Genomic DNA, 16308 nt, shown 5'->3' with positions numbered 1-16308 from the left:
CAGAGGCATTTCAAACAATGATGAGCAAGATTTTTAAATTAAACGCTGCAAAAGCCTTTGAAGGCTAAACTGCAAGCACTGAGGTTAAGTGAAAAATTCTCTGCCCTCCCACGAAATTAGAGTTAGTGCAATGTAGTTTCAGAAAGCCACTGTTTGCTATTACAGCTATACACACTGAAGTGGTCCTTCTTACATAGCAAACAGGTTGTTGTTTTTGTTTTTTTTAATGTAAATAAAGTCAAAGAACTGCTAATTGTACTGAAATGAAAAAAAAGTTTGTAAGTCTGTAAGAACTGTTGTTTGTTTCGGTTTTTTTAATCTCATGTTTTCCCCTTATTGAGGCAATTCCTGAATACTATGTTTCTCTTTATGTATGTCCTGCCTGGTAGGATTTAATTGACTTGGAGGATGAATGCCAACCTAATGCATGTGGTTCCCCCAGTAAGCAGGAACAGAATAATCTCCCAGTTTCCCAAGGTAAGCATTCTTTGTCTCTCTGGTCACAGTATGTAGCACCTGCTACATTGAAATGTCTTTCCTTTGTCCAAATAGTATTTTAATTTCATGTACAGTTATTGTCTTAAAAATAGAAATTGTTTAAGGCCTTTTTTCAAAGATGAATGTGACCTCATGTTCACATTCAATGCTCATATCTTTAATAAGAATTTCTTCTTTTAACCTTTACAGAAAGTGACTCTTGCAAAAAATATTTTATCTTATAATATCCATCTTGTTATTTCAGCCAAAAATTAATAATTATATGCTTAAAGAGTTCCTACACCAAGGGGAAATAAGAACCATAGCTGATACTAAATATACAAAAAGTTTAATTAAATCTATATGGAGGTTTTTGTTGAAGAATTTGAGGCAATTTTAATTTTCTGTTTGTATAGGAACCTTAGTCATACAGTAGATCAAATGTATAAGGCACTATAGAAACACACACAGAATAGATCACTCACATCCCCAAAGAATTTTGTACTTGAAGTATAATAGAAGAATTAAGGACTGGGAAGGACAGGGAATTCTAATGCTGTTTTTTCAGTTGTTCAAAAGATCCTTTTTAAGGGAGCTAGCATTTTTTCCCCTGTTTGATCTCAGCTACACATTTTGCTTTGAATTTTATGAAAACTACCACAGTTTTTTCTCTTAAGCAAAGACAAAGTAAAATTTTCTTCATTTTAAATTAATGCCTGGTTAGAAACTAATAGTAAAAACAGTGCTTCCCACATCTGAGAAATCTAAAAGACTTCATAGTAATAATGACTTAGTGGTAGTGTGCTCCTGTCTGCATTTGCGTCGTGTGTCTCAGTACTGGGATAATTTAAGGTACTTGCTATTGTGCTGAATGATGAACAAATGTATCTAACTGGAAGTTTAGCTAGTGCTCAGATGCTGACACTCAGAAAGGTGGTCAAATGATGGTGCTGCCCAAAGGACCTTTTAAAAAGATAACTGTGGGGAAGATTTACTACCTTCTAACCCAAGTTGGCTCTTTTCATATGCCAGGATATCTCTGCGCTTGACAAACTCTTTGAATTCATCTTATCTATTCTTCCTTGCTGATTTGACTACTTCCAAAGTAGACATCACACAGTTTATCCCAGTATTCCTTCTCTCCTGTTTTCAGTGGTACACGCCTGAGGCCTGTCTGCAGTTCAAAGAGCACTTCCACGCACGGGTCAGGACTGCTTGTCAGCAGAGCACTGGAACAGTTGGGTAAGTTTATAATAAACTGTATATACAATGAAAAAAGTGTTTTAAACTCTTAATAGCCTGCTTCCTTCATAGGCTTTGCTTCCCTCATTTCTCATCTTCCTCACTCCAGTATGTTTCAGGTCAGCTAAGCCCATGCATGTGGCAGTTCTCTCACCTGTTTGACAGTAAATTAATAAAGTGCCTCTTCTTCCCATAAGTGTCAAAGGTACTTTATCTGCTGGCATGAGTAGTGCTGAAAAAATAGTGCAGTCATTTAGCAATGTAGTTGCTTACCAACTTTGAACTAAACTCCTAGTTCAAGAGATTAATTGACTGTGGTGAATTTTGCACATGCAGGTCAGTATGGCAACTGAATTCTAGAGCAGTTATAATGTTGTTGTTCCAAAGGAACAGTTAATAAAGGCTTTGGGCAAGATATGAGCATAGAGCAGTTTTAAGTTGCTTGAAACATGCAGGAGTCTAGCTTTAGTATTTTTTAGAAGTATACATGCTGAGGAATTTTCTCAAATATTTCCTTAAAACTGGTGCAAAATTCTGGTCAATATATAGCAGTGAAAAATCCAAATAAAGTGTTTTATACCATAGTAATCATCTTTGTTTGGTGTTTTTTTTCCCTTCACATAATCTCTCTTCCACAACTGATACTTACACAGATTTAATTCCTGAAGCAAGGCAGGAAAGCTAAACTGTTAGAAATCATCACTATTCAGTTAAAATAAATATCTCTATGCTTTAGTGAGAAATTCTTCTGTGTTGCAGTGTGAAGAATCTTTCCTAAAGTGGAGCTTCTGTGAATACTGACAATTAGCTCACTAATCTTTAAAGTCTGGAGTTGTTGATTACCATGAGACTTGTACCCATCTTTAAATGCAACTTTTTATTCATTTCACTAGGGAGTCTTGCTAAAAAAAATACAAAAAAAGGAAGTCAAAATAGTCTCCCTGAGAGACACGAGTAAGTTTGCCGCTTTTTAGAAGCGCAGTCACTGTCTTAATTTCATGTAAATTTGTGGCAAGTGTCCAGACAATTTTGCTAGCAAGGCATTCTTTAGTGAATTGAGCCATTTTTTACTCTCTGTAACTGAGATCTATTTTTTATTTTAATTTTAAAGTAAACCAGCTCTCCAGTTAGTTTATTCTGGTGACAGAGTATAGTTAAAAATATTTACATTTTGGCTTTGTGAATAAAATTAAACTTTTTTCCTGTCACTGTTCTTTAGATATTATTATTACTATTAGTTCATTTTTGGTGGGGCAGGGGTAAGATTAACAGAGAACTGAGTGTTTTGTACAGTAACTAAAGCTTGACAGGAGTAGCCATTATCTTCCTTTTCCATTATTCTAAGTAATATTTCTTTGTCATTTGAAAAGGTAGTCTGAGAAATTCAGTAGCTAATGGCTGTGTTGAAGACTCTTTTGATATCTGTGTGTTAAATGTCTAATCCAGAGTTTTTTTCTCCAGTAGGAATTAGTGGAACACACACCTCTAAATCATTAGTTACTTTTTTGCTTTTTTCTTAAAGTCATTCATTTTAATCAGTATTTTATCAGTAACAGTTAATATGGCAGAGACATGTCGGCATCTTAAGGGCCCGTGGCCCCCAGTTAGCATTGACTTGCACGCAAAATGCCTTCTTTTTTCAGAAATATTAGTCATGCAGCTTACTGGTCAGAATAGTCAGCATCACATGGAAGCCTGATATGACCAGAAATAGTATTTGATAAAAGATTAATTCCTTTGTTTAAAAGGCCATTACTTGATACAAGGAACGAACACTAAACCTCTTAAGCCATTTTTGTAGCATGTAGACATGAGATGTCAGTCCAAGTTTTAATTAACAAATGCATTTACATTCACTTACCCACCTGTATCTCTGAAACATACACTACATTTCCATTTTAAGAGTGCAGGCTGAGTCACCTGGAGCCCATCTGCTGTACTTTGTGGGAGGACCCAGAGCAAAGAGGATTATTTGTATGCAGCCAGCTTCAGATTAATATTGTTTCAGATAGTCAGAAAGTGTATTAGTTCTAACCATGTAGTTGTTTTTTTTTTCCCCCAGAGACAAACTCTGCAGTAGGTTATTTTATTATTAGCAATTTCTTGTTTATGCACTTAGGACTTGATTTGTACTGTTAAACTCAATGAGAAACTCAAGATTAATTTTAATGAAAAGGATGCAGATACTCTAATGTGCCAACTACCAAATGTGTATATATATACTTATAGTCAAAGCCATTTTAATAGACCAGAATTTGTCCCACTGGATTATATTTAAGAACAAAATGCGCAGAGTAAGAAATGGACTATTTCTGCTTAGAGGGTTGGGTTTTTGTAGCCTTCTGTTTCTTTCTTTGGATTCAAGAAGCACAGCAGCATTTCTGTAAGCTGGAGCAACAGGTTCGTGTGCTTATCACTTGCAATGTAAGGATCTAAATCAGAATTTTTAGAGACAATGCTGAAAATGTGACTAAAAACATGTGATGTTTTCAAATATTTATAACAGGCTGAGAATATCCAAAGTGATTGTGGTAGGAGACCTGTGTGTTGGGAAAACCAGCCTTATCAACAGGTACAGTGTATCTCAGCAGAGATCAGTTTGATTCTCCTCAAAAAACTGTTATAATGTTTCCATTCCTGTTCTTAAAGGGCAGTATTTAATGCTTCTGATTTGCAAGTCATGTTCTGGCACTCAGTATTTTTTATATTCTGGACTATTTTTATCCAGTCAAATATTATTAGGTAAAGGCTAAGCATTCAGAAACTAAACAAAATATTAAAATTTTCCCCGTGCCTGAGTCTTGGTTTCATGTTTACTCCTTATTTGTAAGGTTGTTCACTGAAACATTTTTAAGTCATCGTTGTGTGGGTATCTGTACTAATTTCTACAGCTATGCGTCTGTAGATGAAGCTCGAGTTTTTCTGTAGCTTATAAAATAATACAGATAAAGGCAGAACACCTTAAAATACAGTTATTTTATTCCTTACTGGATGTTAAATACAGCACTTAGGCCTTTTGTGTCTAAATCCAGTGAACAGATCACTGAATTTCTGTAGCTTATGATCACCATGACAGCTTTCTGTCTTCATTTGAGTTTTATTTTTTCCTTCATGTTCTTAAGTAGATAGGATAAGCTTTTAATCTCATTGTTTAATCATTGGAGTCATTATTTATGACCCAAAAATATATTTCCTTGTAACTAAGATACTGTATCTCCCTTGACAGTCCAAAGATATTTTATTCTGATTAATATCTCATTCTGAGAATTTACTAGATGTATATGCTCTCTAGTTTGTTAACCAGTATCTCAATTTTTAAAGTAAGTTTACTGGAGTTTTTATATATGCTTCAGCAATATATAGCCACTCCACAGTTAATTAATTATTTTCTTCCAAATTTACCATAGTTAGGGTTAGTTTTGCTGTTATTTATAGCTCAATGTTGCTAGTATTTAATCTGTTTGTGGGTTTTTTTGTTGTTGGGTTATTTTTTTTTTAAACTACAGGTTTTGTAAAGATCATTTTGACCGAGACTACAAGGCAACCATTGGAGTGGACTTTGAAATTGAACGCTTTGAAATAATTGGGATACCATACAATCTCCAGATGTAAGTTGAAACAGCATGGTGAAGTGTTGCACAGAGCACAATCTCAACTGAATTTGCTGCAGGCTCTAGTGAAATAAAGATTTTTAAAAGGCAAACCAAATAAAATTGCACAAAGAATAATGTGATCTGAAAAACGGGTTCTGGACCTGAACTTGCAGTTTTAGTAAAAATTTTGCTGTCTTAAATTTCTCATCTCTAAAAAATGTTATAATTTTGTCAGTGAAAACTCATCTTGGGTGCCTTGCGCTGTTTCCCTGGTGTTTTGGCTTTTTTACTCTAGTTTCTTGAAAGAGAAGTAGAATTGTTTAGCACAGACTTTGTCCAGTTCTGTTATTACACCCACCATTCTCTCATTTGAATTTAGTAGGCACAATGAAATAAATTATTTTCCCCAAATTGTAGGAAGACTTGAATGTTTTTATTAGAATGTAAACCTAAAATCTTTGATTTTCAGCTTTATCAGACCACTGGGAATCCTGGCTTTCTCTCACCTGCTTTGGTTCTGCTGAAGGAGGTCCTTTGGTATTTCCAGGGGCTTCCAATATTGTATTGGATCATCTGTGATCATTGATGTAAATAGATGACCAGTGAGATTTATTGAAAAACAATTAGAAATAGATTTCTCACTGCTCTCAGTGCTGTTGTGTTTTTGAAAATTCTGCCAGGCACTATACTTTTGGAACCTGAGTTGCTCTAAAAATGTAGACTGATGCATCTGTGTTTTGCCAGCTGCAGCAGTTTGGTTCGTGAGCTACTAAACGTCAGGTTGCATTATCTGCAGAATCTTCAGTGGCTGGGTAGAACATTTCCATATGATAAGCATCAGTGCTCCCTCTTGCTGAGAGGTTTCCACACAAGATAAATTTAGAAGTATTCATGACTGGTAGTACTAGGCAATAACAACACCCCAAACTTCTGTAGTGCTGCCAGTAGCTAAGAGGACTCCATATCACATTCATTAATAAGAAACACTTTCTTCATTTTTCTTTAATGGTGCCATTAATACCTGGTGGACTGAGCTGTACGTCTCTAATTTGTAGTGTAGGGTCAGATATCATAACTAGAAGTTGCAAGATTCTGATATACTAATACATGATTTAGCTAATATTAGCAGAAAAAAATTTCAAAATTAGAGTGCCCTAGAAATACATGCAAATTACATAGATGAGGAAAAAATACTTTTAAGAAAAGGATATTACCATGCAGAATACAAATATTTGAGTTGTGTCTCCAAAATGACCAGCTTTAAAAAAAAAACAACAACAGAAAAAGATAAAAACAGAGTTCAAATGTGTTCATTCAATAACAGAGCTTTACCTTATTTCTATCAGTAGTTAATGAATAACATGTTCCAGATGGTAATACTTCTCTGGTATCACATTCTTCTCCAACTTGTATCAGTCTGCTGCTTCATTAGCATATTTACTCAGGTTACAGTGGGTTTCATTAACCTGAAATTTCCTTTTTTTTCTCCTTTTGCACAGATGGGACACAGCAGGTCAGGAAAAGTTCAAGTGCATTGCATCTGCTTACTACCGAGGAGCAGAGGGTGAGAACAATATTAATTTGATCCTGGCTGTGACAGGAGGTTGCACTTTATAGGGAAACATACATGCATATGTGCTTCTTGCAAAGCTACCTGTAGACACAGTATGGTGGAATGGTTTGTCCATTATTGGAGAGAAGAAGGGACTAAAAAGCTTATGAAGTTGCACCTGCAAACTCTGAATGTTATGATGATGACATGATAAAAATTGGTACTTTTATTTGGGGGTGAGCAGGGAAGCATTTCAGTTTGGATAAGATTATTGCTGAAGTTAGAGGTGGATGCTTCTGGTATTCCCTTTGGTAAGGGAATGCAGGAATTGAAGTGGTCCCAAAATAAAAGGAGCAATAGCACTATCAAAATGCAGACTATAGGTAAAGACTAAATAGGGTTAAAGACTTCACTGTTAGTGGGGCATAGAGAAGGCAGAGGAATGGGCAAATTGATAGTCTTCCATCTCCTCTGTGTGAAATATACTCTTGCACTTATATATTAACATTTAACAAGATGAGTTGGAGAGAATTCTGTTCCACTTTCTGACTTAATTACTTTTTTTTCTAATCTTGTCTTTTATTGCAGTTATAATAACAGTGTTTGATCTGGCTGATATCCAGACTTTGGATCACACCAAGTAAGTTTCTGTATTTTGGCTTTAATGATTTTACAGCAGGTTTAATTGCCTTGGGTAGCCTGTAGTTGCTGAGAACTTGCTGGATCTTGAGTGCATTTCCCATTGAGCTAAGAAATGAAGGACAGCCACTTGTTTGAATTCCATAGGGTGGGATTTTTCTGAAGAAAACACAGAGCATAAATTTGAACTATTTAGCCTTGACTTCCTTTGTAGTCAATGGAGAGAAAAAGGCAGACACTGCAGTAAGAGTTTGATCCTTACAAAGTTAGATGATAAAGTGCACCCCAAAAGCATCCTATTGTTTTCCATTTTCTGTAAATAGAATAACAAGTTGGAATCTGATAGAAATGGGGAAATTGATGAGATGCATCTCATGCCTAATGTCTCAAGAGTCTCTTATTTTCTAAGTGCACTGCCAGCCTGAAATTATTTTCTTTTTCTAGTTTTTGTAGTGATTCTGTTGAGAGGTAGGCTGTCAAAAAGAGAATTACAAGCAGTGTATGCAGATAAAGCTAAACTCACTGGTTCAGATACTTTTAATGGTTTGGTTGCAACAGGATGATAATTTGTTATGAGTAAACTTGTTCTGCTTTAAGTGCAGGCTGCAAAACCCAACGTGGATCTATGATCCACATTGTCACCAGCTCAGAGCATATGTATTTCTAATATATTGTTCTCACTGTAATGCAGGTATACTTTTCTTTACAACCTGTACTCTGTCTTATCTCAGTGTGTATGAGTCTGTTTCCTTAGAGTACTGCTGTGGTAGCTCATTTACATAGGACTTTGTAAAATAATATATATATTAGTGTCTCTGCTTGGCTGAAAATAATTGAAGCCTGTGAACCTGATTTCCCACACACACACACTCCCTTCCCTCCTTGGCTTGTGTTGGATGACTCAAGAGGAACTTGATTGCCAGAGTAACAAAAATATAAAAATGAGTGAGACAAGAATCATGCAGCCTTCATAGGGAGATGTTTTATAATGCTGAATAGATTAATTCACTCTTCTTTGTTCCTGCTGGTATCTAATCTGCTATGTTGTTAATATTTTTAACTCTGCTTCTTGTTTTCTTATTCCTTATCTCAATCAAAACTTTGCCCCTCCCTTATACTGACAAATTTTCTCTCTGAGTGCTAAAATTATTGTTAAATTTGCACTCTACAGGGGCATATATAAACTTTTCATTAGTAGAAGACATGTATTGAAAGGACTTGGAATAGCTCCTGGTCTCTTTCTGTCTGGAATAAAAGGCATTTCATACTCTCACATAACTTCCTCCTCTCACTTTTCTTGTGACCCTATTGTCTGAAACTTTCTCCTATATTGCTCAGTCTCTCAGACTGATTCTCTCATTTCTCTCTCATGTTTCAGACAGTGGTTAGAAGATGCACTGAGGGAGAATGAGCCAGGTTCCAGCTTCATCTTTCTGGTTGGAACAAAAAAAGATTTAGTGGTAAGTAAATTGAATGCAGATAAAGAAATCAGATTTTCCCTTTTTCATTAAGTGATTTCCCTTACAAGTTGTACACACAATGTTGTTGAGATTAAAATCTAGAGGGAAAAACCTTAAGAGAACAAAAGGTCATCATAGGTAAATAGAACAGCATATTTTGAACCAATTTAAGATGGTTTCTTATCCTTCACTGAAAGTAAGTCCCAGAACTCTGCATGTCTGTCAGTTTTTCTTGTACTTTGTCTTGGTTATGCTGCATGTTCTGAGTTGCAGTAAAAGCGAATTGTATCAGACCTCTGGGGATGCAAAGTCTTCACTCAGCTAGAAATACTTTATCTAATGGTAGCACTTTCCACTGAATGGGAGACAAGAACAAAGCAAAGGATTGTGGGTTCTAGATATTACTTCAGTATGAAGCCAGTATCTTCTCAGCTAGATTCACTCTACTTCTCATATTGATGTCACATCATTGTCCCAAAATGGGGTTAGTTTACCTGGTTGCAAGCCAATAACACACAGTCGAGATATTAGGAATTTACTAGCAGAAAGGGGTGCTAGGGAGTATTCCCACAAAGTTAGCATACACAACACTGGAACAGTCGTACATTTATAAATTCTGAACTAACATATTTAGCATATTCATTCTTCACTAGATTTTTACTGGTGCTTACAATGCCTTTTTTTAAAGCTGGTGGGTGCAGGGTCTCCTCATCTGCATTTACAGATACATTGTCTTAATTTTACTGCACAAGCTCGGTGGGTGAGGGTCTGTGAATAATGAGATGGCAAGAATTTAAAGACTAGTAACTGGGCTATTGTCTTTATAGCTCCCTACCACACTATAACCTGTTGTTTTGTTTCAGTGCTGTGGGAGCTGAATAGTCCATTTTAAAAGCAGCGCTAGAGTACTTGAATCTTCTTGTAATCATGTCTGATTGCAAAAATTTTAAGGCAAGGCCAGAAAGGCCACTATGGAAACTGAAAGCATCACAGTATAAGTGCTGGCAGTTATTACCAGCCCAGATGCACTTCTTATGTTAAAGTTATTCTGTTATTTTCTCAGTCAGATGCTGTGTGTGAAAGGACAGAGCTAGAGGCCATCCACTTTGCCAATGAGATGCAGGCAGAATACTGGTCAGTTTCAGCCAAAACAGGTAAGTTACTGCAAATAATGGAAAAATAGCATAACCACAAAGGCTTATGTTAAGCTGGGAGGAAGTTAAAGTTCCTTATCCCCATATTCCCATGCACGTTTTGTTGTGTGGGATGTTTTGTTTTGGTGTTTTGTTTTGGTTTTGTTCTTGCATTTTGTTGCTATTGTAATTTTTGGGCTTATTAATGGTTGATTTTATTAGAGCATTTGTATGTGTGCTTGCACTGTCAAGTTTACAGAAAGGAGTACTTAAGCTGTTATGCAATGTCTCAGCATATTATATATTTTCTCCACATTGATCAGAATGGAGGACAGATTCTGTCCCAGTATTGAGCAGTGATCTGTTCAGAGATGTGCTTATTATACTAGATTGTGAGTTGTATGCAGTTGTAAAAACACAATTTATGTCCTGTTTCTTAGGGGAAAATGTCAAGGAGTTCTTTTCCCGAGTTGCTGCCTTGGCTTTTGAACAGTCCATGATAAAGGAATTGGAGAAAACTGCTGAGCACATGGTTCAAATTGGGGCAGGAAACCTCATCAGTATGTTAAGTTCTTTTTTGTGTGTGTATTATTTTCCTTGTTTACAGTCTGACAGCCTGGGGAGGTTTTCCAAGTTTTAAAGCTTGCAAGCAAATTTGTGTCATTGTCTATGTGAGTTCTAGCATATAGGAGTGACTGGGACTGCATTCAGCTCTTGTTACCCTTAGTATTGGAGGGTATAATTTCTTGTGAATTGATTTTATAACTTTTTTTTGTTTTCACAGCACTGGAAAAGAACATGCCAGAAGGCAACACTCATGATAGCCTGAATTGCTGCTAACTGTCAAGTGTTTGTGCAAGCACCATGCTTCTCTGTAGTCCACCATAGAGCACCTGGAACAAGGAAAGCTTTCAAATCAAAAATAAAACATTTTCTTTTTGGAAAGGAGGGAGGAAAAACTTTCCAGGCTTCATTTCTGAGAATTCCCTTGCTGCTGCAGGCTCACTTGTGCAGAATGGTACAATTGTTACATAAATCTTTCTCTGTGTAGTGAAAACATTACATCCTTGTCTTAATGCAAAAAGACATTGCTGGTGCCGTGTGCTCACCTGTCTGCCAGAAACACTTACAGTCAAAAGTTGTGTATTTTTAGTGTGTAGTTCTATGATAATTCTCTAGAAATCTTAGATAGTGAAGTATCATTCTCATGGGAGCAGAAAGCAAATGGCAGTTCAGAGTAAAAGGTGCTATCTGTATTTTTTTGCCATTTGAGATTCTATTATAAAATAAGTCTGACTTGCTTTTGTGCATTCCAAATATTTTTAAACTGTTCCAAAAGAAGTATTTTAAAATAATGGGTATGGAAGTACACAAATGCAGACTGCATAGTTTTCATTGTGGTTTCTCCATCCAGGAAACATCTGTATTATTTTTCATTCTCCACTTGAGAATCAGGGCCTAATATTTAAGAATTTCCAAGCCTAAGAGAAATCCAGGTAGGAACTTTGTTAGTTTATCCCAGCTATCTTAATATTTTGAAAATATTACCAGATAAGAATGCTATTACCTTCCATTCTCTTGAACAAGAAAGAATAGTCTAATAGGTTTATGACAGAGATAAATTAGATTTCATATATTTCATCTTCCAAAAAGGCTGCAGAAGCCTCTCTGCATTTATCTTCTTGAATATTGTCTACACTGCAGTTCTTTGTTGCTAAAAGTAATGACATTTTCATTGAATTCTAACTTATATTTTCTTCGTTTATAGTAATGTAACACAATTCTGGAACCATTTGCAGTCTCAGTCATGAACTTGTTTATCCCTGCCTGTTGTAGGAACCCTGAACTGGTAAGGTTAGATTCAATACTGCTGCTAAACTCTTAGTCACTTTGTCTGCTTTTACTGGACAAGATAATTTGATCGCTAGATGCCAGGAGCAATTTGCTCCACTGCGTAATAAAAGGAGTAGTAGTAGAGAAATAGTTTTGCCATTTTGTGAAAAGGCCTGCAAGAGTGTGTGGGTTTAGGGGGATGGGAAAAGATGGAGTTCTCTGAAGCAGAAATGTGCTTGTTAAGCCCTAAGGTACTTGCCATATGAAGATGTCATTGATTGAATTCCTGAATGCTTACAGTAGAACCTGCTCTCTGGACATGTTGCTGTGACTTAGTGTGCTGGCTGGATCAAAAAACCATTGTCCCACTTTTGCTTTTTCAGATACCCTTTGACATAACCTTGTGCAATTGGTTCTTTAAAAATCACAATCATTGTTTTATAGGGAGCGATTAGCTCTGGGTTCCACTGAATTTCCCTGAAGTAAAGGAGCTTTACAATGCTCTTCTGGTTTTTGGGCAACAATATATGATGCCAAAAGATATTCCTGTTTTAAAAGTAATTCCTGCTGACAAATGACATTGCCAGAAATTTGAATGGAAAATAATATTACCAGAAATTACTATAGCAAATATTTGGTCAGTATTTGTGAAATGGTATTACTATGATTGATTATAGTAACTAGGTTTAAACTGCAGATGTACAAAAGAAGTGAAACAAACACACTCGCTTTACTTCCCTCTGATTTTTCCAGTATCTCACTGAATTTCAATAGGCAGTTCTGAGTATCTAACTGGTGATATATTTCTAAAGATAAATGAGATGCTGTAAATATTTTACTTGTACTAAACCATACATATTTATGGCCCTTCAAAATTAGTATAAGCACTCAAATCAAAGAATAAACAAAGAAATCAAAATGGAACAAGAGAAAGACTGCTTCTCTAGAAATCTCTCAGCAACTTACAGTGCCATACTTCTAAGGTTCAAATCCAGCATTATGTGCTCTGCTAGCATAAAAAAAAAAAAAGTAGAATATCTCTAATGCATTAAGTTTCAAACTGCAACTACTTTAAATGGAGATAAAGGAGAAAACCTATGGACTGTTACAAGTTACGGTTTCTTAAGATACTCTTTCAGTCATTACAGAAACAACAGTGTCTGGAAAATTAATTATATTGGGACCTTTCAGATTTAAGCTACTGAGAAAATAAAGACATTTGTTAATCATTCTATGAATCAAACTGAAAATATTTTAGATTCCCTCCCAATTTATTAGATAAGAAAGTGGAGGAAAGATGACTTAAACATCCTTTTTATTACTTTTATTCTCTCATGACATAAGTTAGAGGAGCTTTGTAGAGTATGATGAGATGGGATCTAGGAACTCTGTGTCTTTTTTTATGGGACAATCTTCACTTTGGCAATTGTGGCAATTTGCTTGGCAAGGATGCAAGTGTAGCATTTGGTGGAGAAAATGAGTATGTGTGGTTATGTAATGAGTTATTTATCTAAATGTGTAATATTTTGACCTTATGATGTTCTGTGTATTTTTTCATCTTCCAAATCTGTTTCACAAGGATGATGAACATACAATCCACTTGTACCACGTGCCGCACTGAGTGGGCAGCATAGCTCTGGCTTCATGTTGAGTTTGAATGCAAGCAGAAAAGACGGTTCACTCTACTGCAGCAAATCATGTCTTCTAGGCTAGGTGCTAGGTTTCAGTGCAGTCATTGAATTGTTTAAAGCTGCAAAATGATGTAGTGACAAATCTAAAAAAAAAATCCAGATTCCTGGGATGTGGTGTGTTTTCCCCCCAAAAATGTATTTTATAAGTGTTTCTTTCATTGCTGTGCTCAACTATTGTACAAAATCACAGAGGTGCAATTTCTTCAGCTGTGTGATCATGTTGTTTGGAAAACCAACTGGGATTTATGTTTTCTAGTGATTCAGTGCATTGCTTGATGTCATTACTGAGTGTATCTTCTGGAGCTCCATAAACTTCACATACAAATGTCATAATGTACTCTGTCAGCAACTATCACTTGGCAATGGTCTGACTGCATCTATTTTATGATGGGTGCTTTGAGACTGGGTTTTTTGGGGGCTGTTTGGTTGGTTGGTTTTATTGTTCCTATTCTTACAGGTGAGGTGATTCCTGGAGGGGATTCTAGGAATGAACCATCCTGAAGGAGGGTTCCTTTCTTCTGGGTTCACAGAATGATGGGACTTCTTGAGACTTCCCAACCTTCTCAAACTCTTTACCACTGAGTGCTGCTTTGTGCCACAAAAATATGGTTTCTTAATTTCAGTCACAGATTAATCAGAAACCTTGTTTTATTTCTTTTTAAAAGGTTTCTCCTTCTGTGTTACCGTGTCGTTTTTTTTCTTTCCAAAACCTCTGGTTCTCTCTTGTGAGATAAAAATGAAGAAACCATTCAGGACTGACAACTCAAGGGCTTTTTACTTGCTCCTTTCTCCCACAAGATGGGGCTCTACGGTTGCTTATAGTACTAGCTCTGTTTCGGCTGAGAAGCGTTTTGCAACCTCTTGTAGGCCAGCAGAGGGTATGTGCTGGACAGTATGTCTGTAGTTTAGCCTTCTCATCACAATCTCAACTCACAGATGTGTCTGACAAAGTAGTCCTCATAAAATGTTGTATCCTAGTAAAATAATACTCTCTTGAATGCATGAAGTATCAGCTTAAAATTCAGTGATCTCTTCAATACTACAATATCCAGTGGAATTTTGAAGTATCAGCTTAAAATTCAGTGATCTCTTAAATTCCACTGGATATTGTAGTATTGATATTGTAGTAAGTTTAACAGTAGTAGTCACTAAAAGTTTAGTGTACGTACAGAGATCCCTGCTCGGACTCATCTGAATTCTTACTCCCTTCAGAAAGGGCATAAATGTCAGAAGGGTGAACTCAAACAGAAACAAATTCTGGACATGAAAAAATCACAACTATGATGCTTCAGTAGAAGTAATGGATGAGCTCAGAACATATCCCTAGGGTGTGTTATACCTGCATTATCTAAGGATGCCAGTACAGCCTGAAAGTTCATATTACCAGAAACACGTATGTCAGAATGACGTTCAAACTGGCACTAAGGTAAACAAATAGCAAGTATCAATAGTGAGAAGCTAATGTATTTGATTTCTGTGAAAGATTAGAATTTCTTGGAAGATTTATAGATGTATTTACTAAACATACAGATTTATGACTTAGACTATGATCTGTTTTCCATAGAGGTCAGCCAATGCCTCTTATGTGCTAAAAGCTGAGGAAACAAGTGCAGGAAAGAGGTTAAAGCCAGAAAACAAAAACCAGGAGGGATGAACTATGAAAAACTGCATACATGATTAGCCTTTTGTGATATGTCTGAGAATCCCCCAAAATACTTTGGCATATAAACAAGCATGAAGAGAAAAACTGTTTAACGGATAATGAAGCATTACATATCTCAAAGGTGAGAGCTATTCCTGTGGACTTGTACTTTCCTGCAGGATTTTATTAGTTCTTGTTGGGGCTATATCTACTCTCTTCTCTAGTAATATGTAGCATAAATGATATACCTCACTGCAGACATGAAATAAGCAGGTTTATGTGGGATATGAGAGGTACATGTCTCTTTCCTGTCATCCCAAATAGGCAAGATGGAACTACAGGTATATTGTTACCACTTTTTCAGAGGTTGAATTAGTACATGGAAAGGATACAGGGCTTAAGCAAGAGCATGTACTGTGATTTCAGAAGCAGTAATACTCATCAGCCAGACTTTTGTTTAAATCATGTGCTGCCCTTCACCCAGAGCTAAGGCATTGGAGTCTGAGTTGTTGTGGCTAGGATAATATACAGAAGTGGGACTAATGCCTGAACAAAGCAGCCTTTATTGTTAATATCATAGCGGTTCTGGAGTATCTGTTGCCCATGTCAGAAATGCAGCTTGTAATTTATTGGCAAGGAAGGAAGGACTGAGTGAATGACAAGCCTGCTACTGAACAGCGTTTACATTAGTGGGGGGAAACTTGACCTTTGAAGGTGAGCTGCATCAGTGCCTGGGGGGACAGTGCTGCTGTGAACACAAGAGAGTGCAGAGACTTGCTGATGTTTATACATAATGTATGAGAGCGTGGATATATGGACAAGAACGGATACCTCCCTGTGCACATAGGGATGTGTGTGTGATATGTTCTTGCCTAGGTTTTTAGGTATAGTCATGTCTATCTACGGTGATGTACAGGCCTGCGGCTGCAAGTGAGAGCAGCCGTGAATGTACACGGGTTTGCACATCTCCGCCTTTGCGGACACATCTCGCCGCTTGCGAGTCCCCGAGGGGCAGGGCCAGCCCCCCTCCAGTCCCACGGGCGCGG

At 36.6% G+C, this 16308-nt stretch overlaps 1 protein-coding gene across 1 annotated transcript; it reads left to right on the top strand.

The window, feature by feature from the left end:
* The first annotated feature begins 382 nt into the window (after window positions 1-382).
* On the top strand, window positions 383-10936 carry RAB36 (RAB36, member RAS oncogene family). The gene is made up of 10 exons (XM_010004804.1): window positions 383-477; window positions 1631-1719; window positions 4226-4291; window positions 5226-5327; window positions 6812-6876; window positions 7453-7504; window positions 8882-8963; window positions 10027-10117; window positions 10537-10656; window positions 10881-10936. Exons 1-10 carry the CDS (start codon window positions 409-411, stop codon window positions 10934-10936), a joined length of 792 nt encoding a protein of 263 aa, XP_010003106.1. The 5' UTR covers window positions 383-408.
* The last annotated feature ends 5372 nt before the right edge of the window (window positions 10937-16308 follow it).

The sequence above is a fragment of the Chaetura pelagica genome, unplaced genomic scaffold (genome assembly GCF_000747805.2).
Source record: "Chaetura pelagica isolate M959 unplaced genomic scaffold, ChaPel_1.0 scaffold249, whole genome shotgun sequence".
Classification (NCBI taxonomy): Eukaryota; Metazoa; Chordata; class Aves; order Apodiformes; family Apodidae; genus Chaetura; species Chaetura pelagica.
The sequence above is the reverse complement of the archived record's forward strand: the minus strand, read 5'-3'. Positions and strand labels throughout refer to the sequence as shown.